The sequence below is a fragment of the Varroa jacobsoni genome, unplaced genomic scaffold (assembly GCF_002532875.2).
Source record: "Varroa jacobsoni isolate VJ856 unplaced genomic scaffold, vjacob_1.0 scaffold_1207, whole genome shotgun sequence".
Lineage (NCBI taxonomy): Eukaryota > Metazoa > Arthropoda > Arachnida > Mesostigmata > Varroidae > Varroa > Varroa jacobsoni.
Genome location: NW_019214109.1, coordinates 212387 through 240052, shown reverse-complemented (window position 1 = coordinate 240052; position 27666 = coordinate 212387). Strand labels below are relative to the sequence as shown.

At 37.2% G+C, this 27666-nt stretch overlaps 3 protein-coding genes and 1 long non-coding RNA gene across 6 annotated transcripts in view; 2 read left to right on the top strand and 2 right to left on the bottom strand.

Annotated features, from left to right (window-relative positions):
* The window catches only part of SmD1 (small ribonucleoprotein particle protein SmD1), a 37764-nt gene extending 12216 nt beyond the window's left edge, over positions 1–25548 (top strand). The window contains exons 1-3 of one of the 2 annotated variants that reach the window (XM_022846039.2): positions 19654–19866; positions 20574–20759; positions 25019–25548. In XM_022846039.2, the coding sequence (XP_022701774.1) occupies positions 19853–19866; positions 20574–20759; positions 25019–25181 (363 nt within the window). In that variant the 5' untranslated portion in view covers positions 19654–19852 and the 3' untranslated portion in view covers positions 25182–25548. Of the gene's footprint in view, positions 1–19653; positions 19867–20573; positions 20760–25018 lie in introns of those variants that run through there. The other variant, XM_022846040.2, reaches the window with a different exon arrangement.
* LOC111267666 (uncharacterized) lies at positions 918–2783 on the top strand. The gene is made up of 2 exons (XR_002684771.2): positions 918–1128; positions 1576–2783. It is a non-coding gene; the product is annotated as an uncharacterized LOC111267666 (long non-coding RNA).
* LOC111267660 (uncharacterized) lies at positions 4706–9257 on the bottom strand. Its single transcript, XM_022846036.2, has 2 exons — positions 8109–9257; positions 4706–7377 (listed from the first exon to the last, which is right to left on the bottom strand). Exons 1-2 carry the CDS (start codon positions 8208–8210, stop codon positions 6124–6126), a joined length of 1356 nt encoding a protein of 451 aa, XP_022701771.1. The 5' UTR covers positions 8211–9257; the 3' UTR covers positions 4706–6123.
* alien (COP9 signalosome complex subunit 2 alien) lies at positions 13151–19469 on the bottom strand. Of its 2 annotated transcripts, none has more exons than XM_022846037.2 (12): positions 19407–19469; positions 18470–18592; positions 17742–17789; positions 17547–17632; positions 16405–16552; positions 15963–16134; positions 15458–15610; positions 15030–15172; positions 14579–14680; positions 14089–14201; positions 13655–13799; positions 13151–13415 (listed from the first exon to the last, which is right to left on the bottom strand). In XM_022846037.2, exons 2-12 carry the CDS (start codon positions 18563–18565, stop codon positions 13299–13301), a joined length of 1323 nt encoding a protein of 440 aa, XP_022701772.1. In that variant the 5' UTR covers positions 18566–18592; positions 19407–19469; the 3' UTR covers positions 13151–13298. The 2 variants fall into 2 exon arrangements, with proteins under 2 accessions (XP_022701772.1, XP_022701773.1); XM_022846038.2 differs by lacking the exon at positions 19407–19469 and adding an exon at positions 19161–19177.
* Positions 25549–27666: the final 2118 nt, after the last annotated feature.

Genomic DNA, 27666 nt, shown 5'->3' with positions numbered 1-27666 from the left:
TATTTCCAATAGAAAGGAGCTCCTCCATACTAGCATAATAATATAAGGGCATACCTTACTAAGAGCCATTCAAACAGATGGGTTGGACCAAGGGATTCTGCATGGTATCTTGATTGTTCTGCAGATCTAATAACAATAGGTTTTTTCTTGTGAGATATATAAATTTTACATCAGAATACCAACGACTCAATAATGCACCAGTTGAAGTGTATGATTTGAGTATTGATTAAAAGTTAAAAAAAGCATTAGTTATAATTATATAAGCTATGTATAAATTTTTTTCTGACATTCTGTACATCAATTCATCTATGTACGTTAGAATGAACTGTATCCAGAGGCAAGTTTAATTTTTAATAAATATTTTGATTTTTTATCAATTAGCAATCCCGTTTCACGTATGCCGAAAATACAGTAACCTAATACAGTATTCCCTACCATAGTTATGTAATCTAACTTAATGTAGCCACTTTAATTAAACGAAATTTGCTTACGGTGTGTTGTAGAAAATATAATTTTTGGGACAAGGGAAACTTATAGCAAATAAAGCAAAGAAAAGGTACGTTTTTTATGGGTCAATATATATTCAAAAAAATGCTAAATTATTTACCTGGTCCAATGATCTTACCTACTTAAACTAGATCCAAAAAACTAGTATTTCAAATTATGTCTAATATCTGACTTGTTCATTTCTGATGAATGCTGAAGGCTCGATAGTATTCCTTATAATCAGTAACGTATGGTTTTTAGAAATAGCGAGGGGTCTTTTTGGTTCACTATTAACTACAGCCATTGCCTTTTTTGTTCTCATCTCCTCAGTCAATCGTTGTTACAGCCAAAAATACTAAAAGGCACATACACCACGGATTCATGCATGACAAAATTCAGTTTAGAATTTGGCTTGCGTATGTACACAGACTCAACGTAAACGATTGGCGTTACGTGTAGTGAACGTCACTCATTTTACGTGGTAACTGGCGCTTCCGAGAGTTCGTATACGATCCGTTATCGTAAGAAATGCGCCGAAGAGAATCTTTATAAAACCTGCCAGCTGTCATTCAGCATGCACCTAGTTGATACGATCTCACAACGCTTGGTTTTCCGCTATAGAAATAGTTGACTTGATCCTCAGTGAGTTTTACATATGTTCTAATTGCCATTGATGTATCAAGTTATATAGTAGGAGCTCTGAACGTGAATTGTGATAATAGGCACATTTTTTATTTTGTTTATGAGTGTTTATTTATATTGTCGTTGTGTAAATGAGGGAAAGCTCTAACGAATTTTGCGTTGAACTTATTTTTCTCTCTGGTTATAGAAATATTACAAACATTACGACATTCCGAAATAATTTTACTATTTTATAACAAGCGCTGTTGCTTACTCAATCGTGTGTACTTCAGTAAATAATTGTTTAATCTTGTGTCGTTTTTCTAATCGTACAGCCAAATACATACACTGAGCCTGTTTGAGATTTACTATTGCAAATATAACAGGTACACTCAACTAACCTCTGGGACCATTAATTACCCAGGAAAAACCTAAAATTGGTTACCCTTTGCACAAATGCCTTTTTAGAGCACGGATTCTTGTCTGTCATTCCATTGGCCCAATCCAAAAAATGTATTCGGGAGATCATCGTAGCTGTCCCCGGCCAGACTTTTTTACAGAAAAATGGTCCGAGGCGAGCAGACATCGAGTTCATGCGCTACGTAGCGTAATGAAATATATTGAAACGGAATATGAGCAGATGGCTGAAAATGGCAGTACACCGGCGAAAAAGTGTCTGGCCAATCTTGACTACAATCGCAGGATTCTACCGATGTGTATCGACGCCATAGCTATACTTGAAGAATGTCCTGAACTCAATCACATCGATGATGTACTTCAACGATTGGAGCAAAATCCAACACAACAATTACCACAGCAGTTATTCACTGTGATTAGTAAAATCAAGAAGAAATACTATGAAAAGCCCGAACTTTGACTGAAGATAGCTGACAGAAGGGAGTTCACCTGGCTAAAGATATGACAACAAATTCGGTTTGTAATAGGCAACAGCATTATTAAAAGCCGCTTATTAATGCGCTGGTAATAATTTTGTTAGGTGCAATATTGCAGTTGATTATCATATCCTAACCTACCGAGGTCTATTGTGATATGTTTTCCAAACATTGTTACCTCATGATTGTTTTGGGAAAGTATCATGTATGGCAGATTTCGCTGATTACGTAAAAGGTGTAAGCTTCGCATTGAATTAGTTAGTATCTACTAGGAATACTCCTATTGATAACGGCAATCTAACAGAATAAAGGCTCAACATTTACAATAGATTTTTTCATAATGTAATAAGCATTAATGACGTCGTTATGCTAACAAAAAGTTACTGAAGATAAATCAAACTGTACGCGGATTATGGAGCATTGTACTTGTAGCATGCACAGAATAACATAGTTACTATTGTGATACAGACATTGGTTCAAATTGACCGATACTTTCTCTCACTGCATTTTCCGGGACACCTGGGTAATTTAAAAGGACTTCTAATGAGATCGAAGTCTCAATGAGTGTATCGTCTGCTGTCCACATATTAGGTATTAAAAAGATTTTAGCGACTTTGTGATCGCGTCCCTAAGCTACTGCTCCGGACGTAGTCAAAGGAAAACAAACTCATATTGCACCAAAAATCCTGGTGCTCTCTTGTGGTGAAAAATCATATTACGATTTCGACAGCTCTATCGGAATCAGTTATCCTTATAATAAAAAAACTAAAAGTGAAATAAGAACCGCGTGTCTTCGGTAACTGCCATAATTTTTTTTCTTTCACTAGTCAACCGTTCTAGTTTTTTTCAAAATTAAAATCGTTTTCATTGATGTAGTTCAAATAGAGTTTCAATTTTGACTCCCAGTTTAAAATGTTCGAAGCTTCAGTATATTATTTACCTCTCTAATGCTACACGTTATAGCCTTAGCAGAATGGGATATACGATGGAAAAAATGTCGTGGGGACCTCCGTTGTCTTCTGCTCATATGTCTCCTATAGGCATTGTTTGCTTATAAATGCTCATGCAATAAGTGCCTGGAAAGAAAGTGGGTTTAGACACGATAAATCTTAATTATAATGTCACCATTTAAACGCCTTAGTGATGAATTCACTTATTTTTACTATTTTCACGTCTTTTTACGTAGGTTAAATGTTTCCTCCATAAAAACTGTAGTTCCGAAATCTCTCATATGGCAAATGCTTCATTGGTTTAGATGATTCTCTTTTCTGTCAATCGTGTTGATTATAATTAACAACTTTTCTTCCGTGGATTAGGCAATCACAAACCACGGAGCAATAGAAGTTGCTATCTGAGGCGGTCATGTGGGAAGGTAAACTGTCTGACGTTCTTCTGCCTTCTCTGGGCTGTCACCACTGGTCGTAGTGCTTAATGAGCCAATCACTTCAGTGACTTCACATCTCGGCAAGTCAAGGACGAGATTCTAAAATAGGCTTTTGACTCCTAAGCGAAAGTCGCCATTCGCCAAGTCCATCATTACATAGGTGTAGCCTCGTTGTGCAGCAGGACGCCAGACGCAAGAAGTCGTCGTACCAAGCCATAGCGTATAGGCCAGCCTTTCCTATTTTGTGGAATTCCGTTTTTTATCTTTATACAGGCACTAACTGTTTGTCGCTGCCCGAAGGATATTATAGGCCATTCTTCTATATGCATACGCCACATCATAAAAATGAAAAAAACCTAGTTTGAATGATATGTATTCCAAGAAAGTCAGATTTTCGACTAGGTAGGCTCCTTCTAAGTAAGGAAAAATAAATTTTTCTGTGGTGATACCTCGAGTAGATGTACGGCAGCGGATACAGCCTAAGTAGACGAGTAAGATCCGGTAGGACAAAATCAATCGGATAAATGTATGATACTACTTTTTTTGCAGAATCATATTCTGCTCTAACATGAAGCCCGAATTTATTTATGGACCAGATTGCCTTGTTAACGCTAATTTACGTCTGTTAACAAGCTGCGTGCGTGTGTTAACTTAGTATACTTTATTCTAAGGACCGTTACGTTGGGCATTCGTGCTGCCGCAGGCGTCCGCTCTAGTAAAACTTACCACGACACTATACACAATTATAGGAGAGACACATTGATTCGGGATGTGTTTCAAACGAAACATTAACGAGGTTGCTGTAACGGGATTGGTCATTAGAACAGAGACTATGATCATCTGATTCAAGCCTAAATAAATGTATCACCGGTACTGCCTTAGAGGGGTAGCTTGCAACACGAAACGAAGCATGGCTACGTCTAGTTTCGAATCCAGACCACCTTGCGTGCCCTGAAGTTTGGTAAGCAAACACGTCAGTACTGAGTTCCCACGGGACTCTGGTTCAAGTTCAAACATATGAACCAAAGCAGTTCGGTCCACTGCAGCAGTTCCTATTCAAAATAACGGTTCCTTGGTTAATCCCTGCTATAGGGCGTACAAGTCCCACGAAAAATACAAATGGGAATAGGAACAGTACAAATAAATTTAAAAATTTAAATAAGCGCTGCTTATAGTACCTCCAGTACCAAACGTGATAGCACCAAGGCTAGGTCTATATTTCGAAGTCATCGAATAAGTAAAGAACATATTGCGTTTGTTTTTGGATTACTTCCCAATCTCTTCCACAACGAACCCAGTAAAAAAGCAACACACTATTAAATAATTTTATTTACACGTAATTACAATTCAGCCTGTTTTATTGTTGTTAATTAATTCACATTCAAAAATTCGAGTGCGCACTCGAAAATTTATTATTAAGGAAAACACTTCAGTGTAGCGGACAGGTTCGTCAGACAAAATTACTCACTCACTTATTTACAACTGTGTACAGTTAATAAGCATAAGCATTATACAGGGTGATGGAAATATCAATGTGTGTGTCTGTGTGGAGAAAACCCTACCCTACAGTTGACGCACGTACACCACAGTGTAAGCTGTTAGCACACCTTTTTCTAAATAAAAAAAATCCTTTTTTTTTTTATTTAACCTGTACTTAGTTATTGTTTTCGTGATATTAAATATTTTGGCTGCTACTTGATACGCTTTGTTCGGTCATATCATAATATTATTGGCCATAATACTAGTAGATTCAATTCGGATGCATCCGACAGTGGACAGCTTAGTTTCTTAGGGGATTGAAGCAAATAAACACAGAAACGATGCTGTGAACTCTAAATTCAGAAGATATAAGTTGCATTTTATTCACCATTAATCAATACTTTAAAACTAATTAACGCTTTTAATAATTAATGGTGTAGTAGTAAAAAAGCAAAATGAATAAAGTTATAACAACTAAGTTGAATTCTCGGACATATCCCAACCTCTATGTATGTACAGGGTTAGCTATACAGTCCCAGTCAAACAGTAGGTGGTCCGGCTGGGCAGTTTATATTAAACGGGAGAGAATACTTCAACGAATGAGGATTTACTTAAATGCAATATTTAACTGTTACAATTAGTAATTTCCTAATATTATTATCATGCACATAGTATCAGGCGTGGGCCATTACAAAACTTCGTCTTGAATTCTTATTGAGCTTAAAATAGATCGAAAATTTTCGCAGATGCGAATCGATGCATCTGCGCTCTCAAGCGACTTCTACACAATGGAGATCTATGGCAGAGAGAAGAAAGTTAATTACATGACGTGAAATACCAAAATCACTACCAAACAGCGAAATACCGGAATCACTACCAAACAGCACGCGTTCCATGATAAATCCATAATATTACAAAAGATAAATAAGATACTGATCTTGTAACGATAAAATATACGGTGTAGACTGCTTGTTAAGCAAAGCTGTACAGTTTTGACCGGCTGGTTTACTGCAACAGCTGCCCACGCTAAATTTTGAAAATAAATGTTGACAGAATATTGACTGTGAATACAATCATTTTCTATACTGATACTATTACGTGAACTTTTTCAGATGCAGCGCAGTTCACAAAAGGTTCGCTTAGTGTAACTACTCATCATTGGTACTTTGCTTGAAGATTCGATAGGAACACTTTTCTGCGATAAATGTTGAAGAAAACAATACATACGCCTAAGTTATTCTAATTAATTTCTCACTCCCGCTAGACAATTTGTTCAGCTGCAAAGTCACCTAAGAAAGCATCCTCATTGAATAATTCAGCCGGAAGTGTCAATGATGCTGGCTGGGGCGGTAGTGACTGTATCTTTCGAGCCCCTTGTTTGGCCGCTAGATGCCTTTCAAGTTCTTCAGGTGTTAAGGGATTATTGGGACGAGTTGCTGCCGCCACAGACGGAGAAGGTATTACTCCAGAAGAGTTACCGTGGTGACCACTACGGCTGTGATTCGCCTCAAGACTTGAATTTGTTGACACAGCTGTTCCTGTTCCACTTTCGCGAGATATCGTAAGTCCAACTCCGATGGGAGAACCGGCATTGCTTGCCAGAGCAGCAGCTGCAGCGACTGTGACTGCATGTGATCCACTTTTACGACCGGAAGAAGCATGACGTGCGGAGGTGTTACTTTGTGTATAACCTCCTGTGCCTTGATGAAGATAAGTTTGATTGGTGTTGGAGGAATTACTACTTCTGTGGCGTGAGGCTGATTTGGCATGTTGTTGTCTCCCAGCCTGAACGGGTTGTGCACCTTGCCCTGCTATTACCGCAGCCTGTTGTTCTAATCGAGCTTTCTTTCTTTGTCCTCCACCACCACCAGACTTTCGGCCCCCGCTCCCAGGACTAACAGAGTGGAAGGACCGATCCCCAGGTGCCCCATGAGTTACCGCTCCACTGGCATCCTTGTGGCTTCCAGAACCTTTCTGGTAGCCCCCACTTGACCCTCCACCACTTCCTTCTAGGTAATGGTTTTCTTGAGCGTTGCTACTACTTGTAAGTCTTTTCGAACCCCCACCGCCAGCACCACCGTTCCCTGTACTAGCGTCAAGATTATGACCACTACTGTTCCCTCCTTTGCCATTTCCGCTTTTACCTGGGCCACCCCCTCCACCAAATCTACTGCAGGGGCCACCTTGTTCTCCTCCGGGCCCGCCACCCTGTGGATTGCGAGGCTTTCGCGGCCTCGGAGGTCGCGGCTTTTTGGTACCAGATGGGGGCTTTTCTGAGGCGACTGAAGTTCCACTACGATTATTTTTCTCCTGACCTGTTGTTCCTATATGCGGTAGTTGTGTGCGACGTGGTACAGATGGTGTATTAGGTTGTGGTTGTGGGGTTGGAAGGTGTGAATCTTGATCTGAATCAGACAGTTCACTCTCAGTAGATGAATCGTCTTCTTCATATGGCAGAAGTTGATCTAAAAGGAATGCCTTATCGCGAGTCACACGGAGCAGGCGATCATTTACCTGTAATGATGAAATGTTATAATTATCATTGCTACTATAGGTAACAGATAATAATCGTTAATAATAAATTGCAAGAAAAACGCGATGTTACAATGGATCTCAATTGTCGACTTTATATCCGAGCTTTACGGATGGGGTATCAGCATAGGAACAAACCCGTATATGCTATAATTTGAACACAATGAGATTGTAAACAATCATATAGCTGTCCAACTGTAAAAATTTGCCGCGTTCCAAAAGCAACAATGTGCGAGAAAGTCAGCTACTTTTCGACGGATATAAGAACTAAAAAGCATAAATGTGAGTGGTTAAATTTGAGGGCGAACAAATGTTTCACATACGGCTTTCATCCTTCAGGCCGTATATAAAGGATGTATACATTAATATAAATTCAACGTATTATGTACAAACTGAATTATATCTTTCCTTTATGCATATAACTCTCTGTGAAGGAATCCTAACCGGCAATTAAGAGATGTATAAACAATGCGGTTCGAACTTCGCTAATACAAAGGATGTGGATACACTATAACAAGGAAAAATAGCATGACTGAGGTAACCCGATTTACGGATAAAGCATGCCATACGCTTGACAAAAACACTACTTAGAAACTCCTAGTTCACTCTTAGTGGAGCCGTCAGAGCTTCGATAAACGATTTCGAAACTTTGTATTTCAAAATAAGATATCGTAGGTCAATATAGAACAAATTGAGCTCTGTTAAAAACTAACCTTGGCAATTTCCTGTTTGTAAATTTCGTTCTCAGCAATAAGCTGACGAACCTTCCGCTTCAACTCTCCGTATTGCTGCTTCGGGTCTAAACTGGGATCCATCGTTCACCAGGCAAAACTGACGAATCACCTCACAACATTTAGTCGAGTGCAAAGTTTTTTTTTGTTTTTTATGACTATACCAACAGCGTGCACTCCTCACGCTGCGTCCTCTCACAATGTTCCGTCTTCATAAAAAATTTCTTCGTTTAGTTTCGGCAATTGATCGTAGTTAACTGTTTTGAACAATATTATTCTCACATCGTTTCGTCCTGAGAGACCCGTTTTATAGAACTTTTCATTTTCTAATTAAATCATGATGTAGGTTTTTATATGCGATGTAGGCGAATTCTATTTTTCTATGCGAGGCATTTTAGCACTATTTTGAAAAATATAGAGTGTGCGGCTATGTTTATTTATGAAAAATTCTCTAGTCAGTTTTTTGTTTTATTAATTATTATACCGACAAGTATAATAATTAATCCAAATTTCTACGTTTGGTATGCCAATTTTAAGCACGAAAAACGTTCTTCCGGTCGAAAGATGAACTAAATTTTAAATTAATTTGAATGGAGTAAATCCGAAGCCGACTTTACACTTTTTTTTCAATAAACGGGAATTCAAACGCCGTATCTTCTATGAGATAGCTACGATTTTGTTTATCTAAATAGGTTCGGTTTTTTTTAATTTACGAGATCACCAACGATTCTTCCATGTATAGTCTAATTCAGACTGCACGCATTTGCTATTTGAGTGCAAAAGACAGTCCGGAAAAATCGTAGCAAGTCACACAGTGCAAAAATATTGAGCGTAAGCCGGCGAAACTCTTTACACATATATACACAGAGCACAATGTTTTGCTGTCTTAGACAAAATCGTTTGCCAATGCCGATACACAGTGATTTTGTCTGAAGTTGGCCCAGCTGATAATGCAGCTTCACTGATCGATAATTTATTTAATCAGTACCATGTGGATAACACGGGAAATTCATAGAACTATTTTTTTACTTAAGTATTCTCTAAAAGAACCTGCAAAAAACAGCATCGCACTTTTTCTAAGATTCGAACATTGACATTCCTCTCTCGCTCGCCATGGGGGCTTTGTTTGCCAACAGCGAAACACCACCAACAAAACACTGTTTCGTCTGCTAGAGATACAGCGTCGTCCGCTGCAAGCGAAGGATCTAAATCGAGGTGACCCGGCAAATGATCTCAGAGAGTTGTTGTGTTTTTACCATGCTGATTTGTATGCTTTCTCGGATAAGATACCTACTATTTTAGTCTTAATAATTATATTCATCTAATACGTAAATTTCATTGCAAAGAGTTAAGTAATGTATATATATAATGCGATATAATAATCTCCTTCAGCAATTTGGCCGGAGCAATATTTCAACTATACTTTTTATATCCTGCAATGGAAGACAGCAGTATTTTTAAATACATTAGGTAGAGAGCCATATATATATATATATATATATATATATATATATATAATAGCAATATAATCGAAAATATGATACATACAAGCAAGGTTATGATAACTGTTAAAAGGCAATCTCTTTTGAGGATCTTACTCCCAGTGTTTGCTAGATTGACATCCACAACACTAGAACAGAAGTAATAATAATTCTACTGTCTTACCGTTACACCAATATTAATGAACTTGATGGCATGTAATGGAGAAAATAGTAAATCCCAAACTCTGCTATTTTGTGAAATTTGGTTATACGATTGGAGTTGATTTTCCTGTTCTGATAAAGTAATCGGCAGTAAAACCTACTCAACCTCTAAAAATATATATTATTGGTGTGATTTCTTAGATTGTTCAGCATGTTGATAAAATAGGAATCATAAGTGTTCTCTGGATTGTAAAACACAATATGCGTATTAGCAATAGGTTCGATTTAGTTGAAACATTCTTCCTTAGTATTCTTTTGCGTTCAATAACGGTTATACTTCCCTTCACACTCCGCCGCTGCACTGCGACGCTTTCACTCCGGTTGAGATATATACTTCTTCAAACCAATTTCGAGAGAACCGTTTATCCGGCCGTCTCGAATGAAATCAAGCACATTATACATTATTATCATAAAAAGATGCTCTACGCAAGCTTCACTGTTAAAATTATAAAAGATTTAGCATTTGAATATATCTGAATTTTCAGCGACAGTAGGACTGCGAAAATTGATACAAAGTTGAAGGTAGGTAGACAAATAGATTATACTATGTAAATTTCACACAAGATTTGCATTTCGCGCTGTATTCAACAGTTCTCGCTTTGTATCAAGGTCATGTATAGAGTTACTTGATGATATATACTAAAATATGACTTGAAAATGGAATATAGCCATTAACAGATCTTGAAAATACACAATCAATCATATTAGTAATGTTTTTATGCAGGGCCACGGTGTAACGAACTTGGATGACCCTTACTTGCAGAAAAATTAAACATGTATATGAAAATTTTTATCATTAAGAGTGCAACCATGTGCTCAATGTAACATGGAAATGATAGAATGTAGCAGGTGTTGAAGATTGAGGCTGATGAGGTCTGACGGTACTTAAAACAAATATTCAGCAACTTCTTGCGCAAAAACTGGCTCAAGAACCGTTCGCTCCGACATACTTAAATTTATATATTATTAAATTAATCAAACTTATTTATTCACCTGTGTCAGGTAACATTACGAATACTTGAAATATATACATTTATAACAGCTTGGCAAACTAAGCTTCATATGCTTAGTTTTTGAATGCTCATGAAGTTCTCATATGCCATACATATGAGGACTTAATGAGCTTGGCTAAGGTAAATGTCATGAGGTGGTTCCTCGAATAATAAGGCTAACAGGGTTATTTTAGACTTACCAATGATTCCATTATGTTATATACTATGTTACTGTCGTTCTTCGCTTAGTTACCGAGTAAGGCTAACTAGCCATTTAACTTATGGGCTAGAACAAACACAAGATTTATCAAATTTATGAAACTTCTGTATTATGCATAGGCAGTTGTTAAATCCGTGCATTGTATAGCGCGTTACTACATATCTGTTAGACCATTCAAGTCCTTTAGAATTTCTCCGACCTAATTCCCTTTTCATAGAATTTTCGATTTGGCATCCCATGTTGTCAAGCTGGAGTACTAAGGTTACCGGTGGGTTAAGATGGTGATGGAGATCCACGGCGAATGGTGGCGTCACTGCCAGAAAGTAGACAAGCCTCTTACGGGTTGTCAGTCGCAATCCCAACGCTCGTTTAAGCAACAAGGCTGTTTTTTGCTTCAAATGCTTGAAATTCTCCGGCTTAGATTAAGCTTACCCTGCACGCAGCAACTGGCGCAACTTTTGGATCGAAAAATCGCAAAGCGGTTGAGAAGAATAATCAGTGGGGACTAAATATTGAAGACGAAGCTATAAAGGTTATTTTATATTGTCGTCGGAGAAAATTTGGCTTTTAGATGAGATTAGCAACAAGAATCGATTAATATGGTCATAAATCTGCTAAAGAAACATAGTGTATTATGAATCGCAATTCTGCTACCTGCCATTCCTGAATTGCGTTGTCTCGATAGCCAATTCGAGACGGCAGAATATAACCTGGTTAGGAATATGAAAGCCATTGCTTCCGTAAATAACTAAATCGTCTGCATAGAAGGGAACTTTCACCATATCTCTAGCTTCTTATGTCTTGTCAGGAAAATCCTTAAGCCAGGCCGAGAAAAGGAGAACGCTCAAGTTATCACGCCAAACCACAGCTGTAACCTGAAAAAACGCTCACCGCTCCGATAACCCATCCTGGATTGTAACCCTGTTTTCCTGGAATGTCACAGCTAGCAAGTTAAGCACGTTTGCAAGGCTTAATTAGGATGAAGTTAAAAACAGCTTTAAAGTTTACAAGCCCTCCGTAGGTATACTGTCGCGGACTACTTATAATTCGCTTATTTTTGACGAATAGGGACTCATTTCGGTCGAATAGCCTTTCTGGAAGTATGGTACTCACATTATCCAGAAACATGTTTAGTATACACGTCAGCATGTACGGAAGAAACTCATAACACATGCTATTTTTCCCGATGTGCCGCTGCGATGTTGGTTAGTTTAAAATGCATTTGCTTTGTGGAAGAGCGAGAAAAGTTACATATCGCCAATAAGGAGGAAATGATCCGGAAGAAGGACGTTCGTTGAAAAAGGCAGCCCGGCACGGCGCTAGCTCCACGGCAGCTTTAACGTTGGCATTCTGAACTCTGGCTAGTCCCACTGACTTCTTTGACATGGCTAACGATCGGCTTTCCTTTTGAGAATGGCCCGTTAGTGCTCTAGGTATTTCGTGCGCTTGATGACATGTACCTTGGTAACTTTGGACGCTGTAAGCAATGATGCACTGCTGGTTGTAGTTTTGCCGGTATTTTAAAAACATTCTGAGTTCGATGGGCGAGGTAACAACTGAAATTAAACCATGACCGATGTCTCCTGGAGCGCGTTGGACAAACAAAAGGTAAGCCTCAACATTAATCGAGTCTGGCGCTGGCGCTAGACCTTACGAACCCGTTCAGGAGCTTCTTTGAATACGATTTACGAGGTGAAGGTTCATCCCTAAGGGATCTAATTTCATAGATACGTGCGCCTAAAGTTACTTCACGGTACTTGATTGTATACCTACTCGCGTACTAAAGATAGTGTGATACATTAAAAGACAGCTCCGCCGTTTTTTTTACTCTTTACGCTCAATCAATGCAAACACTGATCTATTGCCTATAATTTTAATATAACGCGGAACAGATAGCAGATATGCAAACTATATATGGGGGATAGTTTAAAAAAAACGAAATTTTTAACCAGATAAACGTTCCTATGCGGCCTTTGCCATACGCAAAGGAGCTCGCGATGTTCTTTTACAATTGTAAGATTCTATAAAAAAAAAAATGGTCAACGAACAACAATAAGCATTTAATTATAAACTACAAAATAGTAACAGAAAATGAAAACAAAGGCTGCAGACGTTACCACGTTGAAGGTTTTATTGTAGATTGCTGTAGATTATACAATAGTTGTTTAAAACCATTGTCAAGATAAGTTCGGTATTCCTTTACAGCTTTTGCACGTAAAACATTACATCATTTACAATTGAACATTTAGCAAGCCTTTCAAAGCAGCTTTCCCACAACAGTACTCTGAATCAGTTGCACTTGGGCAGCCCACTTCTCCATTGCTGTGTATCGTCGATCCGTGGGCGATGGATTTAATTCCAACACCTGCTTTACCTGTGTGTAACAGGACAGGGAACACGATAGGATTACACGCTATAAAATGGCTATTTATCTGTACGTATGGCAAGCAAGGGTTAGTAGCAAGGGTAAATGATAGTTTATTCGCAACCAAACTACACATACGTATATGTATTTCTCCACCTCTTACCTGTATTCATGGGAAAGAATTTTATCCTAAAGGACTAAAACATTAGTTTTGATAACCACTTATACGAACAATAAACGAACCTCACCTGGTCAATACGTCCATTAATAGTATTATCGAGGATGCATGATACAAGTAGGCTCTCCACTTCCGCAGAGGGGATATTCAACTCTCGGGAAATGAACGAGATTGTAATGCGTGTATAAGGGCGAATCAGCCGAATTAATACTTGCCTAGAGATCATATACATAAATAAAGAATAAAAAATAAAAGCAGCAATTAATATGTTCTTTGTGGACGATTTGTAGATATAACCACTGCGAATTAATAGAACTCTCTCGCATTTGCGGAGTACAAAACCTATCTTGTGACCTAAAAATATAATAACAACGTTTTTTACGTGTTCGACGAAGACTGAAACGATGATATACTTCCGTTGGTAAGCACATTGAAGCAGCTATGCAGTTTTTGCAGAATAGTAATGAAACAGACATAAACAATGGAGGAACTAGAAGTAGTTACCGTCGTATGTTAAGCAGAAGTTGCTCGATGTGTTCCTTAATGAATGCGTCCTTCATGATCGACTCCTTGTGAGGGCCTGACACAATTGACTCAAAACGGCTTATATCATGCGCCTGGCAAAATGTATGCAAAAACAAATGTTGAACACTTACCATGTACACGAAGTGTACCATGTTCGAGAAAAAGCTAATAAAAGCTGGATAAATCTAGAAGGTATTCCTAGCAATGGCGACTATGGGACGCTAAACAGAGCAGAAAGAACTTCTGAAAGCAGAGAAAAGCTTGTTCTACTGCGATATTTTTTGGGGTGACTGTACGACTTTTAAACTTTGTATATTGTTCATTTACCTACTTTGCCCGGTTTTAGGAGAAATGGTAGATGCATCATAGCGAAAATAGTGTAATTATTAGTATACAATACGTTAAACTATAAGACAACCTCAATAAGCTAACTTTAATAATATAAAATATTATAAGTATAAGAAATTACCTGGTAAGCGTCAACCAGATCAGTAAGCGCAACAATTTCCGGGTCATCTTTATATGGTTTTGCTTCCTGAGAATCCAGAACGTTGATCACTTTGGCACTTTCCTGAATACAGATCGTCAGAAATTGCACAGTTTAATGACTGTTTTTTTAAACTAATTAATTGAAAACTTTAATAAATTATCAGTTACAAGTTAGGCAATTTTAGTTCGATACGGTGTTTTCCGTATTATAGATAATAATACATAAAAATGCCATTCGTAACATACTATTTAATCAAATGTAAGCAGGCATTATATAGTTTTACTTATTTATCTGAACTAATAGTTCAAATGAAAATAAACGTATTTCGGAAACCACCGTGTTGGAACCGTGAAATCTTGGGGAGAAGCTCTACCGATCAGGGTCGATTTAATGTGTATTGTTTATACATGATTTTTCTAACCCAGCTTACCTTTTGCATAAGCATAGATGCCAAAACGAGGTACTTAAGGCAAGTGGTGCGTCGTGGTGAACCACTCTCATCGTAGTTCTTAAAAGCCTCAAAAAAGTCCGTGTGAGCCGAATTGTATTCTCCCTCCCGAAGATGCATTTTGCCTAGACATTTCACAACAGCTTGTCAGGTGACTAAATGTATTATTTGCTTGGTATAGTAAATATAAAATAAACGAGTAACACACATAAGCGACACGCTGTAGTTTATACTAGTCATCTAAAGATACGCTACTATCAGACTAATAGGGAAGCCTTGATTCCATACTTTACGATCCACCATACTTTCTAATATATGGTCCTCTTATTTAGGTACTCTTTGATGCAGTTCGTTGAAAAATACTCTGAGAGAGATAATCTCGTTGGTACACCCTTACAAAATTAACTTACCACCACACTCACGAATAACGCCCATAATAAGCGGATGCGCAATTGCGCTTTTTATCTGCAGTGATGCCTCGTAGAGTTTTTTGAGCTCCTTATTATTCTTTTGGCTCGTGTACATCTGAATCTCTAGTGCGTAAATCTCCAATAGTTGAGTACCTATAATAGAATAAAAAAATATCCATATGCGATACGAGAAGCAGAGAAACAGCAAAGGGATAGACAGCAACACAGATCATTACACATAGCTAACCACCCTAATTCGAGTTTTGCCAATTGCGAGGTATGTATGATTACTGTATTTTCAGAGAACTTGCGTCCTTAGTCGCTCTTCAAGCTTCCGAAGTCATATATTTCACAGGTAGAAAAGATCGCCATATTCTTGAGAGTAACTAATGCCTCAATTACGTTAGAAGTGGTGAACTAGCAGTCAGAGAAGGAACAAAATCAACTGCTGTACTGATGATATTATTCTTAGAAACTAAAAACCGCGGCTGTGAAAACAACGAACCCTTCCGCAGATCGTCACTACCGTCGACGTTTTGACAGCTCAGGTGAAGCTGACGGAGGATTCTCGCTAACCGGTTCCACTCTTCCCTGTCAAGATATAGCTTGCCAAGTTTCGTATTTGTTTTAAACCAAAGACGATCATTTTTAGCATCTCGTAACGCTTCCAAAGTAACCTATATAAGAAATGCATGCGAACAAAATACTCCTTAACAATGTTTTTTACAAGTCGTATGCTTAATTTCTTGCATCATATATTATCAAAAACATCACAAAGGGTCCAAGCGAAGCATATTTATATAGAATCGATAATAAGAAACACACATTCAATAGGGTAATCAACATCATCGAGACCTCAGTGAATAAAAGCAATTTATTGTCTCTTTTTTGAAAAAAACCTCTTAAGCTGCTTGATATTCCGTGGTAAAAGTACCACTAATGTGTACCTCGTAGAATTCTTGTAGAAGGTCCATCTTTTTTGAAGTTGAAATGTAATCGAGAATCGAGTTAATTGATTTCTCGGAGTAGTTTCTGGTTACTGCAGTACGGATGTACGTCAGCAATTGCTTATAGCGAGACATCATTTCTTTGAATCTGCAAGTATTGATCAGATATTCGCAACACTTACATATAATAAGGTACAAAATACGTATTAAATATACATTTACTTATAAAAACAACTTGTGCCTTATTACCTAACGATATTAACGATATTATCTATCATGCTTATTATTTCATCGTTTTCGTTTTTTACTTCGTTATTGCCATTTTTCGTGTGCTAATAGTCAAGCGTTGTACACGTTTGGGAATATTCCTTTTCTTTAACAAGCCTGCTGTTGTTGTTATGTGCAGATCATAAAATGTCCAAGGATCTAGGCGTGGAAAAGAGATGATCTTTCTTTTAATTTGGCTTTTCATTTTTGGAGATGTGTAAGCTATATAAGGAAAAATATATTCACAATTAAAAATGCGTGATTGGACAGCGTAAGGAATCAAATTTATCTAAAAAAAATTGGACACAAATTTTGGAACAGCTAGGGAAATTTAGTAGAAAATACAAAACAAATCTTAAAAATTATTAAAAGATAACTGGATCAGACATTTTAAAAATACAGAAACCAAACTGAAAAAATTCGGAAATAGTCGTGATCTTTTTTGTATACTTTTCCAGGGTTTTCTTTTTATAATGAGCATTTTTCTAATGTTTTTCCATTATCTATTTTCTAATATTTTTCCAACCACCTACCCGACTTCAATTTTTTCTTGACCTTTTTGCGATTTTTTAAATCTTTAGAAAAGTTTTCACTTTATGAAACATCGAAGTTGTTGTAGTATGAAAACAGGTATATCTATTTCAAAGCTTAAATGTGAGGCATAGTAAAAACGGACGAAAGGACGACATCAACCTGTATAGCAATGAAAAAGCTTTTTAAGGGTAAATGAAGCTCGACTATCAACAAATATTAAAAAATAGAAACAAAAACGAAAGCGGTGAACACTTACGCATGAAAGAAACACTTCCACGAGGTAATGCCACGTTGTAATATATTATCGTAAACATTATTCCACGATGATTTAAGATACTTACTCTCCAAGCTGAAAGTTGATCTTCACCATTTGTTTTAGTGCTTTAAACCCGTAGTCTCCTTTTTGACCGCCTTCCAAATCCAATACCTACAAGAAAGAAACCAATATCGGAGCCGATAAATTTGTGCTTTTAGTATTCAAATAATTAATGTCATTAATCTTAGATATAGAATAATTAATTAAGAAATGAGCAGACCTTCTGGAAACTTTGTAGTGCTGCCTGGGGATCATCTTCCTTAAGTGCCTGGAAATTCACAAATAATAATAGGTTCAAATATTTTTATTCATATACGTTTGAGTGTTCTAGCTACTGTAACAAATCATACAAAGAATCACATAGTTTTTAAATCGAGTCGATAGTTGTAACAAATAGTGTCGTTTTCATTAAGCAAAATAAGAATCGTTCTATCTTATCGTAGTTTAAGGACCACTTGGACAAACATTAAAGGCATATTTCCCTTGGACCCTTCCAATGGCCAATACATTACGCGTGTGGTTGTTTAAGTACACGAGGTTCATTTTTAGTAGCTGGCTACCATTTGTAGAATAAAATATTACTCGTCGGTAATTAGGTATTATAAATCGGTTGACGATTTTAAGTACGTCCTTACCGAATTCGCCATTTCAATTAGAATGCTATTTTGAATTTGAATTAGAGTGCTAAAAATGAAACTTCCGGCTTTTATCATGAAAGTACTGTAACTTTTTTTTTGTGTAAAGATCTTTAGTGAGACGACTGTGAGAGGCATTTTTCAACTAAATTTCGCGTGCAACTATAAGTATAAGGAAGTCACTAAACATAGTAACATTAAATCTGCTGAAGGAACAGGCATGAATATAGTACGATATTCTAGTGATAGAAATTTCTAAACTATTCGAATCATTATTTAGTCGAAATCTATAAAGCTATGTACAGCATCCTACCTTGGAGTTATAATATTGATTCTCGAGGTCAACATCAGGTTGCGAATCGTCGTCCTCTGAGTACTCGAGTTCATAATCTTCCTCGGCGTCAGACATAGTCACAGTTGTATCGTCTTTCACGATCTGTTATAGAAAATGTTTAAAGTACATTTAAGGACCCAGCAATAGCTTTTTCTCTTGTACATTATTAACAAGTTTTTAGAACCATTGATTTCAAATTCTGACTAATTAAACGGAAGCATTTTGGGCATAAGCACAATTTCTCATTTAGTCATTCTCGTGTTCCAAAAATGTTAAAATGTGATCCCCTCAAACTACATGAAGTGACAAATTATTGTCGAAAGGCAACAATATGTGTGGTAAAATGATATTTTATGATAAAATACCACCTTACCTTTATCGATATAGCTCGAAAAAAACTCATATCAGCCATAAGTATTGTGGTATTGCGGTAAAATACATGGTTTGCATGTTAGTCTCAAATAAACTACTGGCTGTACTAAGATGAAAAATAAACTTTAAATAATATCTTTCAGATAATACTTTCAATAATAATAAATGCCTTTCAGCGTTTAGGATAAAAGTGTATATGCTATAGATTTACTGCTTTGTTTATGTCGATAAGGTATAATTAAACTAAAAAATCATTTGCAGTTATTTGTTATATCTGCTTTAGCTGTCTATACGCAACTTATCTGCAATACCAGTTGCAATTACTGAATTTGCGACAAAGCACAAAATCGTTTTCTTTACTGCAACGAACATTCGTTGGAAATGTACTACTTCACGCTTTCTATGAACGCCGGGAATATTCATTACAGATAAAGTTATTTTCAAACATTCTTCCTGTTTACATAAATAGTCATTTGTTTTTACTTTACATCGTTTCATACACAATAGGTGAAGTTGGGTAATTCTGCTGTAAGGCTGCACGTACCTTGAATTTCGATCTGTTTTTTTCTTGATTGCCGCACTAGCAGTCAACAATCAATGACGGGGTACGAAGGGCTGTGCCGAAAACGAAACCACTTGGGCTTTGATATTTATTGAATACATTTGCTTGGCAGAAGCGCAAAATCATAATCCTTTAGTTTTTATCGAGTCAATTTTTTAGTGTCTGGCAACCATTTTTATTCGCAAGTTTAGATTATGAATAGCCGTGCTTAACATGAATAATTACATAGTAAATATAAGAATTAAGCAAAAGAAAAGTTTCGATCTGGTTTTACGCACGGAGCGCGCAACTAGGAAGTCGATGTGTTTACAAACAATTAAGCCGGCATCTGGTTGAAGTGTAATCATCTTTCTTAAATCTCATTGCTACTTGTGTGTGGTTCAATTCTTGAAGTTTGTAAACTCTATCCGTTTAAATCGTCCCTTAAAATGAAGTTAGTGCGGTAAGTTTTTGTTTAATAACCATTCACGCATAGACAATTTCTAGATTCCACCTTCCTAGGATTCCTAGATAATTCAACATGATTGTAGCTTCTTGTAGCTTGCCAAAGAGAGACAAAAGCATTTATATTAGCAAATGCCGTAAAGTTAACTGTATATAACAGTTGGCTACTATTATAACATTACGTTTCCATTGATTAATCTTAGTGGCTTAACGTGAGAAACTTATTTCGGTTTATTTACGATTTACAAATACAATGGTATTTGCAGTTACAATTTGGACTGATTTTACTTTGCACAGTGTTTCGAAATCGAGTAAATAGACATGGATGTGGATAAACAGTAAACCTAGAAGGCGATATTAAATGAAAATATAAAATGATGATATAAAATAGTTCATAAAATTGTTCAATGTTTCTAAAAGGCAAACAATCATTTCTAATTTTTTCACCGGCAATGATGCTTTCTACATGTTTCCAATAGAGGTGGAGTATTCAACGCGTATTAGTGTATTGGTGATGTTGAAGGTTGAAAAGGCTGGAGCAAATACGTTTTGAATTTTACATAAAAATGTTTGTCCTAGTGATATGTACTATGAATAAGGCATATTTTATGCTACGGATCTTGCATGCACCGTCTAAAGCTCAGATGAGTCAGATATATTGTTTGATAGATTTCACGCGACATTAAAACACAATTGCATTTTTAGGTTTCTGATGAAGTTGAGTCACGAGACCGTAACAATTGAATTGAAAAATGGATCTCAAGTGCGTGGCACAGTTGCCGGTGTCGACGTGGCCATGAACACCCATCTCAAGAATGTCAAAATGACACCCAAAAATGCACAGGATCCCATCTCACTAGATACGCTCTCTATTCGTGGAAATAACATTCGGTAAGAAATATTCCTTGTACCTTTTGTGATATAATAGTATTGTAAAATGTTTTCAAAAATAGCGCAACTAAACGTAGCTATGATATGGGGTCTTCCTAAGTTTCTCCTGACACTTTTTCCTCTTTCTTTTGATGCAACTGCTGTGCAAAGAAACATATCTGTGCGATTCGCGCATCCATATTTGAAGAAGTTTGACTTATATATTTTTCTGTTTTCATGCGTATTCCCTATTCTTGGCGACTTTTTCAAATCTTTTTCCTTCAAGTGAATTTAGCAGCACACCAAACAGATGACTGGCTGGCAAAATAGAGAGTTGGATTTTTGCAGTGTGTGGAGCAAAGCTACTCGGCCTAGGCCTTGGCGTGATATCAATAATATGCACACTAAGGTTTATTCTTGTTTCTATCCCACACCAAATAACAGCGCTGCTCTTAATGGCGCTCATTGATATTGACACGTACCTAAATATCCGAGGGTCTGACGTATCTACTCAGTTAGAGATGGATTCTGAAGGTTTTTGATTTATGCTCCAAACACACTTAATGTACGATATGGATTACCATACGTCCTGTCGGTTGTTACAATTTGTATCCAATGGTAGACGCTGAATGATATATTAGGAGCATCGAAGAGTCGTTCTAAAAAGCTTTAAATTATGCTGTTATTTAAAAAATTTGGGCTCCAGTCTGACGCGCTTCTTTTATTTATCTACTGCGCTACTTGAATTTTGGATGGCACCGTGATAGACAACTTGGTCGATAATCAAAAGATGAAAAAAACGAAAAGTATTGTATTGCTCTTATTGCTTATTCCGTGGTAAAATAAATATTGTTGAACTGTTAGGATGAAGTATAAGACTAAAGGTGTATACATTATCTGATAAATTTGATAAACCTTCTCAACTTTTTGGATGTAAGGTTTCATAAGGTAGATGTAGTTTGTAGTGTGGCTATTGTTGCCTTCAAATCAGAGTATTAACCGGAGCGCAAACAGGCTCCGTCTAAAATTGTGCATCGTTATAAAGATTATTCAGTAAAAGTGAGTCAAACTGATTAAAAACCAAAAAAAAACTATTATTTTTTTTATTAGTGTTTAAAGTATTGATGTGTTGGAAGGAGCGATAATGGCTAATACATCGGAGCTAACATACTATCTAATTGTTTTCGTGTCCGGCACACTATCTAAGATTCTTTAAGACAAAATTAAATGATCGAAATGATAAGGAATAACAAAGCGACAGTTGGTGCATGGCCCTTACAGTAGTTCAGTTTCCCACCTACTAGCGCGTTTCCAAATAGATCATCCGATCTCCAAGTAGGCGTTTCATTGTACTACTCTTACTGTAAGAAATTTGGATATTTTTGTGATTATTTGTACTTAAATACGTCCCATTGTAAATATATTTTAAGCCATAACAGATACGAGCGTTTTGAAAAAAGTTCAGCTGGTTTTCGTTGTGCTAGGTGACGATCTTCAATCAAAGGGAACACCCAAAATTACGAAATTTAGCCCTAGCAAGAAAATTTTTGAATTCCACTGTATCATGTTCGGCCAGTAGATAACAGATAACTTTTAGACGTAGCTCTCTCTCTCTCTCTCTCTCTCTCTCTCTCCCTTTATATATGCACACAGACACACATGCATGTCTGTATATGTAATCGGTGACGATTGATACCATTTTATCCAGTTTTACCAAAATATACCATATATACCCTATAAAACCCATTTCGCGATTTTTTAAGCTTCCTGTTATCACTACAAGGCACTACAAGGTACGCTATTACAAACCATAAGGGAGATCCTACCAGTGGCCTAACAACAACAGCAGCGAAAGAGTTCCAGTATACAGTGATTTCATGACAGAAGACTTCATGAAATTCTCTAGCTCTTGTATGGATCTGCGAATTATGTTGTGATTGAAAACTGGTATGTAAGGTATAAAGACCTGATTGTCAATAGACGAAATTAAGTTCACACGTGCTCTCAGGCGCACCGTCCAAGTAAGTTTCGATGATACGATAAGCTACCTCAAAGCACGTCGCCTCATGGTCAGTTATCGAGTTCCGGAAAATGTATGTTCTTCAAGGCGTACGAGAACGATGTAGCCCCATATTCGATGAGTACGTTTGTAAAATCAACCGTCTACATCAAATGGAGTAGCTTTCCGTTATGACTTATGTTTTACGAAATTTGAATATGAAAACAGGCAGCTCTAAAAAACTTGGCCTAGCATCGCGACAATCGACTTTACTAACCGGAGCCTTAAGACTGGGCTCATAAAGTTAGTGATAAATTTTTTTATAAGAATCTATAGAACAGTGCGTCAATGCAGAACAAAGGAAATTACATAGAGACAAGGTACCGGATCTGATGTTACTACTATTAAAAAAACCTACTGATACATTATAAAAGTGCATTATGTGCAGCCAACATGCAGAAATTAAGTTGCTTGAGGCACTTGACGCAAAAGAACGATGAGAGAACTACTGTATCGTTGAGTACAATATAGTATTTTTACGAATTGCTTGAAGCAAAGAAGTGTGGTCGGGAAGATCTGGAGATAATACAACGGTAGGGGTAGTAGAAGTTGAAAGCAAAATCAAAAGGTTTGCTTAGTAGCCTGAAATAGGCATATCCGCAATTTTTTCCGCCGATTTGGGCAAATACGCCACAATAAAGGCTTACATCCGTGTGTATCCGGAGTATGAAAAACCGTTTAATAAAAAAATATTAGGTCGTGGCTGGTTTTATTCAATGTTCCTCCTAAACTAGAGAAGGAGTTAGTAGTATTATATATAACTGATATTTGTGACTAAGTACTCACCTGAAATATAATGATCCAGTGGTAGCAATTTAACAGATAATGTATGAACAGAACAATATCACTCATTACCAACACCAGATGGCATCTTTACTAAGCTTGATGGCGGAAATATTTTTTCACAGTAGATATTTGCACGTTGAAATTAATGACGAATTCGAAAAACTATCGACTTCCTTAGACTGTCTGTGAGTGCAATCGGCTCCAGCTATCTTCCAAAGGATGATAGAAAAGTCGCTAATGATACATTTTTTTAATGCCTATTTAAATGGCGCAGTGGTTGTTAGTTCTGTTATTTCGGAATAATGAATTGTTCTAACGAATCATGGACCTAAGATTGAAAGTCCGATTTGAAAAACGTCGGTAAACTAGTTAGCCTAAATTTAATTTATGTACCGAAGAATATCGGAGAAATGGTTCCAAATATATCTTCTAAACAGCTGACAACCAACATAAATACACATGTGATACCACACAATTTGGCAATCAATTTTTAATGATAACGGCCTCCAAACATGACAAACAGTTACAGACTCCAAGTTCCGGATCAATAATAACGTTAGAACCGCACTGTTCTATCCGCAAATTTATCTATATTTTCAACAGAGGTTCCAAAAAAAGATTCGGATATGGCTTGTGACCTACTTGTAATTTTCTACAGAAATTATTCGAATTTGGCAGGAACTACCCGAGTAGAGCTTTTCCTGGAGAAAAAAAACTGAAAATCCTCTTGGTTTTTTAAAATTCAAAAATGAACACAAGATCCGTACAATGAACGAACGCTCTACCTCAAAGAAAACTTTTTTATTAATCAGCTCTAGAGGATGCGGATATCCGACTTGGTTATCAGAGCGGATTCTAGCACGTGCCGGAAGTGTTGTGCATAGAAAAAGAAGAAGAAATGGGAGCAACATGCCAATCAATTGAAAGTAAATAATGAATTGTTTTTTAAAATGATGTTAAAAACGACATCAACGTATCGAGAAATATTATTAGTAATAGTATTACGGCGCCCAGAAGTGTAGCGAATAAGCCAACTACATTCATCACAACAGGACTACGTTGGGTTAAACAATCTACTATAAGACTCCTATATACATATATTTGAGTAACCAGTAAACATTTAGCTCTGCAAAAACAAGTGTTTCATTGTGAGTAGTGGAATTTTGACGTAGAACTACATCTTTTTCCTAAGTGACTTTAGCTAGTTATAGTCAGATCAGATACGTTTTTTGATGTACTGCTTTGTAATGCACCATATAAACAAGTGGGGCAAATATAATAGCAATGATAGATCTGCTTATTCAATCATTGCCGGAACTACCACAAAATTTGTGTTTTTTTTTACCAAGAAATTGATTGGAAAAAAAACACGATGTGGTATCAGCTTACAGTGGTCTGAAATAAATCCAAGATTTAATTTGCATGTATATTCCAGGTACTATATTCTCCCCGATTCTCTGCCGCTCGAGACGCTTTTGATCGATGACACACCAAAAGCGAAGAAGAAAAAAGAGGGCGCCAGCGGTCGAGGACGCGGCAGAGGCCGGGGCAGGGGTGCGCCACGAGGTCGCGCTCGTGGAAGGGCTGCAAGACGTTAGCAGAAGCTGTCTGTCATCTACAACTGCTGTGGTGATTGCGGCAGCATCTCCCATTGCTACAAAACGATTTCAGTTTACCCAAATGAGTACGATCGGCGTTTTTAATAAATGGTTGCGGTGTGATCATTCGTAGCTACAAATGTCGGTAAAAAAACAACAAGCTCTGCTGGGACTTGACAATGCGGAGGCGTCCATATTGCCAAATGTGAAGTTGCACGCGATATGTACTTTAAAATGTGAATATATTAAAGTAAAGGTGTTTGATTCGTTTCATGTAAAAAGGCGCCATATGTTGATTCGAGACACAGCGTAGGTGATGAAGTGAAGGAGTAAAGAACGGTGAATAATAAATTGCCATAATTCGTTACTACTGATATATTTTTCTTGCAAAAGTAAAAACAAATTATTTCATTAAGATGAGAAGTTCTTACGCTTTAATCCAAAAAAAAGGTCAGTCATTATTGTATAAACATTCTTAATATGTTGAAGTGTAATGGGTTTGTCAAAAAGTCTCACAAGTTTCGTTACTGTATAAAATTTCTTAGAGAGTGTATCTAGGGGCATGGTGCTTGATGATGCGTGTTGTAGGGGTGTCTAAATTTTGACCAGACGCGACTTAATACACAGCATATGATGGGAGCCAGGGACCGTAAGTCGCGCGATAACGATAGGGGATGCATAAGTCTATTTTATGCTAAGCGATCCAGCCCCAACGCGTATTTCAAGAACGCCCTAAGTCGACTTAGCTACTCGATATTCTTTACGCTTAAATTCTGTTGTATTACGTGTTGCTACTGGAGCGAGTTTGAGATGAAAAAGATCTACAGCATTTGAAATAAACAAACGTTGCGGAGTCTCTATTCTAGCCGCTCCAATACCAGGTACCTTTTACGTCTTTCATCGAAGACAAGAGCGTTGTGAAACTGCTGCCGTTATGCGGTAAAAGGTGCCCTAGTTTCGGAAATTTGCTGATATACTTTAGCAGCGTACATGATAGCGTGTCTGTTGTTCGAGGTTCATCGTTTTCGTCTTTGTCAGGTACATCAAACCGAGCTCCACGGCGGATGTATGCGGCCTAGCAAGGGCTTGCTGTATCTAGAACCTGTACAAAAAGAGATTATCTGCCTAAAGGAGCATTTCCATAAGGTTTCAGGTCCCATGAACCCACTTGGATAGGTCCTTCGTAGAAAAAAATAAGTTCAATTATCTCCCTATGCCAGACCAATGGCTTGAAAGACCGGTAGCAGCTCAGAGACTTTATCGCACGTTGTGACTTTGCTTCCTAAAGTGTCACTGCTATCATACCGACCACATTTGTGAAGACTTCCCCTTTTGCGATAGTTATTTATACTGCTTCCCTATGAAATCAAGCTGCCTTAATGTAGACATATATAATGTGCCTCAATCCACAAATATAGCATACGTGAATTTATGCGGAACTCTCGAGTGTTTCATATTAGTGGGGAGAGTCTTACTGCCTTTCCTATCAAGCATCCCCTTACATTCATGTTGCTTTTGTGGAACTGCACCCACACTTTCTAAAAACTTGCCTAGTTTTTGTGCTTCTTTTTGCTTGCCTTTACGTAAAAGATAGGAGAGAAGTAGGCTCCCCTTGATGCGGGCTGTGTTTACTTGTCTCTGGGCCTTTGAGGGTGACCAATAGAGTGGTGTCTCTTTTTTGACCGCAAAGCTGCCGAGTGGCAACGTTTGTCGATCAGGGCGCTATAGCTAGTGCGCTTTTAAGATGTTCGTTTTGTAGTCTGTCCGGCATAGCTACCTTATTGTAATTCTATTATTGTAGAAAATTAGACAGCTTCTCCTTCAGTTACTTGGGTTTTGCAGCTTTTTAAATACCCAATCTTCATTCAGTTTGGCACACGAAGACAACTATTTTAACCAATTAATGGCAATGTGATTAAATTCTTAATAAAAAAAGTCAATATACACATGAAGGGAATCTCTTATCTGTTCCATACACTTAGTGGGTAGTAAGAATCGACCAATTCCAGTTTGCTCTATCATTGCTTTTTAGTAAAAAAAAACGTAATCGTACAGAACCCATAGAATAGAAGTTAGCAAAGCAAATTCAGTCATGTTTTGCATATATATACTTCACTGAATTAATTAAATGTTGGGTTTCCTAGATAGAGAATAAGAGTACCTTATCACGTAATGACAAGGCATAGGGCTGAACATAGTTGGAATGGCTTAGTTCTCTCACCTTTCAATTTTTTTTTCGGTTTTTTCGACTTTTGCAATTTTTCGTTCGGTTTGCTGAAACCTACGAAACTTTATAATGGATGCCTAAATCAACTGCTATATTATGTAAGGAACGATCTTAGTGGCTGCTTTACATTCAGGTGTCTTTGTTGTGTAATAGTGTGAGCCACCCAAACTATATTTTCAGTGACTTACGCATTTGAATTTCATATTCCGAAGTAGTAGGATAGGCTCAATACACACAAAATCCATACATTTGACAATA

Excerpts from the sequence above, each read along its gene's own strand:
- LOC111267660 (XM_022846036.2), bottom strand. The coding sequence starts at position 8,210 with ATGGATCCCAGTTTAGACCCGAAGCAGCAATACGGAGAGTTGAAGCGG. Across the intron at positions 7,378-8,108 it reads ACAAACAGGAAATTGCCAAG|GTAAATGATCGCCTGCTCCG; the intron begins GTTAGTTTTTAA and ends TCATCATTACAG.
- alien (XM_022846037.2), bottom strand. The coding sequence starts at position 18,565 with ATGTCTGACGCCGAGGAAGATTATGAACTCGAGTACTCAGAGGACGAC. Across the intron at positions 17,790-18,469 it reads ATCAATATTATAACTCCAAG|GCACTTAAGGAAGATGATCC; the intron begins GTAGGATGCTGT and ends GTGAATTTCCAG. Across the intron at positions 17,633-17,741 it reads CACTACAAAGTTTCCAGAAG|GTATTGGATTTGGAAGGCGG; the intron begins GTCTGCTCATTT and ends TCTTTCTTGTAG.